This window comes from Nothobranchius furzeri, chromosome 12 (assembly GCF_043380555.1).
Source record: "Nothobranchius furzeri strain GRZ-AD chromosome 12, NfurGRZ-RIMD1, whole genome shotgun sequence".
In the NCBI taxonomy this organism is placed as follows: Eukaryota; Metazoa; Chordata; class Actinopteri; order Cyprinodontiformes; family Nothobranchiidae; genus Nothobranchius; species Nothobranchius furzeri.
In genome coordinates, this window is record NC_091752.1 from 7218875 (window position 1) to 7221225 (window position 2351).

Here is a 2351-nt window from a genome sequence, read left to right on the forward strand (position 1 = left end):
TTTATAGTCCTAGATGTCTTTAAGGTGAGTTTTATGCACTTTGCTTAAAAAAACAAGAACATTTTTATCCAGTTATCTACAGGTTAATTTAGACATAATGAAATATTTTGTTTTCTTAAAGGGAGATTAGCAACTTTTTCATATTTTGAAGTTATTTTCTTGAGCCAGTATGTGCTAAAATGACCCTTTACAGGGCTGATGAAAGGCCACCGAGCCCCTGTCGCCCCCTGTGGCCAGAATATTCCACTTGCAACTTCAGACTGGCGGGCCGCTCTGTTAGGGAAAATTGAGCTGACATGCCTGGCGCCGCTGTCTGCTTCCAGCACATTTCCTGCATGTTTGAACACAGTTGATTTGTTTAAATTAGTAATGAATCACTCCTGTAGACACCAAGGAAGGCTGAGGAGACATGTCAGTGTAGCGTGTCTACAAATGGACACTAGAGGGTGCTAAAAGCAAGCCCAAACTGCCTAGGTCCCCCTTTAAGCAACCAAATGCTTGCTTTGCAGTACTTTTTGGGTTTTAGACAATAAGTAAAGTGCAAACTAAATAAGAAAGAAATCCCTCACAACTGTGGCCATACCTCCCCACTAGCTACAGAGAGACCGGGTGTTAGTGTTTACAGTCCAGGGATGGGGTGATCCAGATATGATGATGCAAACATGCCATATCCAGCTGAAGGTTTGCAGCTGAGACAGGAAAATGCATGTGAGAACCTAAAAACCCATTTGGAGTGTTTTTCAAGAGGAAATAACTATAAAACATGGTCAAAATCTCTATAAAGTTGATTGTGCTTGACATAGATTCTTTAAAATATTTAATTAAAACACCAAAATGTTAAAAGCTCCCTCACAAACAAACACACTGACTAGTACTGAAACTTAAGCTCCTGTTGTGAATTAATTGCATGACTTCTGACTTTGGTTGACATTGTAGTTTATCAATGTAAATCCAACCTGCTTTTGTGTTTCCCTGTGGTCCAGGGTCATCTGCTGGTGAAAACTGGGCGAGTCCACCTTGGTGAGAAGGTCCTGAGAGATGCGGTTCAGATGCACAGCACCTCCCATGAGGCGTGGAGCGGCCTGGGCGAAGCTCTGCAGGCCTTGAACCACAGCGAGGCTTCAGATTGCTTCTTCACAGCCCTGGAGCTGGAGGCCTCCTGCCCCATTCGACCCTTCACCATCATCCCCAGGGAGCTCTAAACAGCCTGAGAAGATGAGCTGAAGGTTTGGGGTGCTCACACCAAAGAAAATGGCCTGTTTGTGGTTCTGTAAATTATTGGTGTGTTTGGGAATTAATCTGTTTCTTTTCTCACTGAGAAACTGGCTGAAATCATGATGTCATCAGTGTATTTATTTGTTGCATAAAGATGATTAACATTCTGTAATAATTTATCATCAGTGTGCTGCTAGATCAACACTGTATAACACCTCAAGGTTTTAGACTTTTATTTTCTCATAGATTGTCCAATAAGATATAAAAATAAATGAGATTTAAAGAAACTTAATGATGCCTGCTTCATTTGTTTTCATCTCTTCAGACCTTCCCTCCGTGATCCAGTTCAACCTAAATGATCAATGAGGTCAAAATGTGTTTTGGGTTCTGATTACGTCTCGTTTTGTACACCATTCAGTCTCCAACTCCTCCCAAAGCTGTCTCGGTTTCCGACAATGGGACAAGTTCCAGATGCACACAGTGGTTTGGTTTGGTTTGTACTTGTTTACATTTACAGAGAAGTCTCACACACACATTTTATCCCTCTCCTGAATTTAGTTTTCACATTTTCCCCAACTGTCTCAGCCTGCTCAGAATTGGGGTTAAAACTTCAATAGATGAACACCAAAGGTCCAAAAGCACCACGCCAAGAAAAACAGCAAAAAAAAAATACAACTAAAAAAAGGTAGCCTGGACACTCAGACAAGAACACATACAGTCAGAAGTATTGGACGGGTGTTTATTTAGAGTACAGATGGCGATTGGGAACAAACGGTCCTTGAATCTGTAACAGATCCATAGCTCCTGCCAGATGGTAACAGCTCAAAGAGATGGTCTCACGGCTGAGTGGATGAGGCTTTTTGCCTCTTCCAAAGACAGCAGTGGACTCAGCTTCCCCACTTTTTATTTTCCAGCACTCTGATGATGCTTTAAAGTCACCGTTGTTCTTCCCAGGCAGCCATCGACATATTGGGCGACCAGGAGAGACCTTCGGAGGTCAAAAAGCCCACGACTCTGGGCTGGCTCTTGTTCTCTCAGCTTCTATGTAGTCAGGCTTGTCCTTCACCCACATGCCTCAGGAAGGTTGCATCGTTATGATATTGGACTGGGATATTGGGCTCTTCCTGATTAGGTTA

General features: G+C 42.7%; 1 protein-coding gene across 4 annotated transcripts in view; it reads left to right on the plus strand.

Annotated features, from left to right (window-relative positions):
* The window catches only part of ttc7a (tetratricopeptide repeat domain 7A), an 89077-nt gene extending 87575 nt beyond the window's left edge, over nt 1-1502 (plus strand). For all 4 annotated transcript variants that reach the window (XM_054749923.2, XM_054749922.2, XM_054749921.2 and 1 more), the window contains one exon: nt 984-1502. In XM_054749923.2, coding sequence (XP_054605898.2) covers nt 984-1202 — 219 coding nt within the window. In that variant the 3' untranslated portion in view covers nt 1203-1502. The remainder of the gene's footprint in view (nt 1-983) is intronic.
* Nucleotides 1503-2351: the final 849 nt, after the last annotated feature.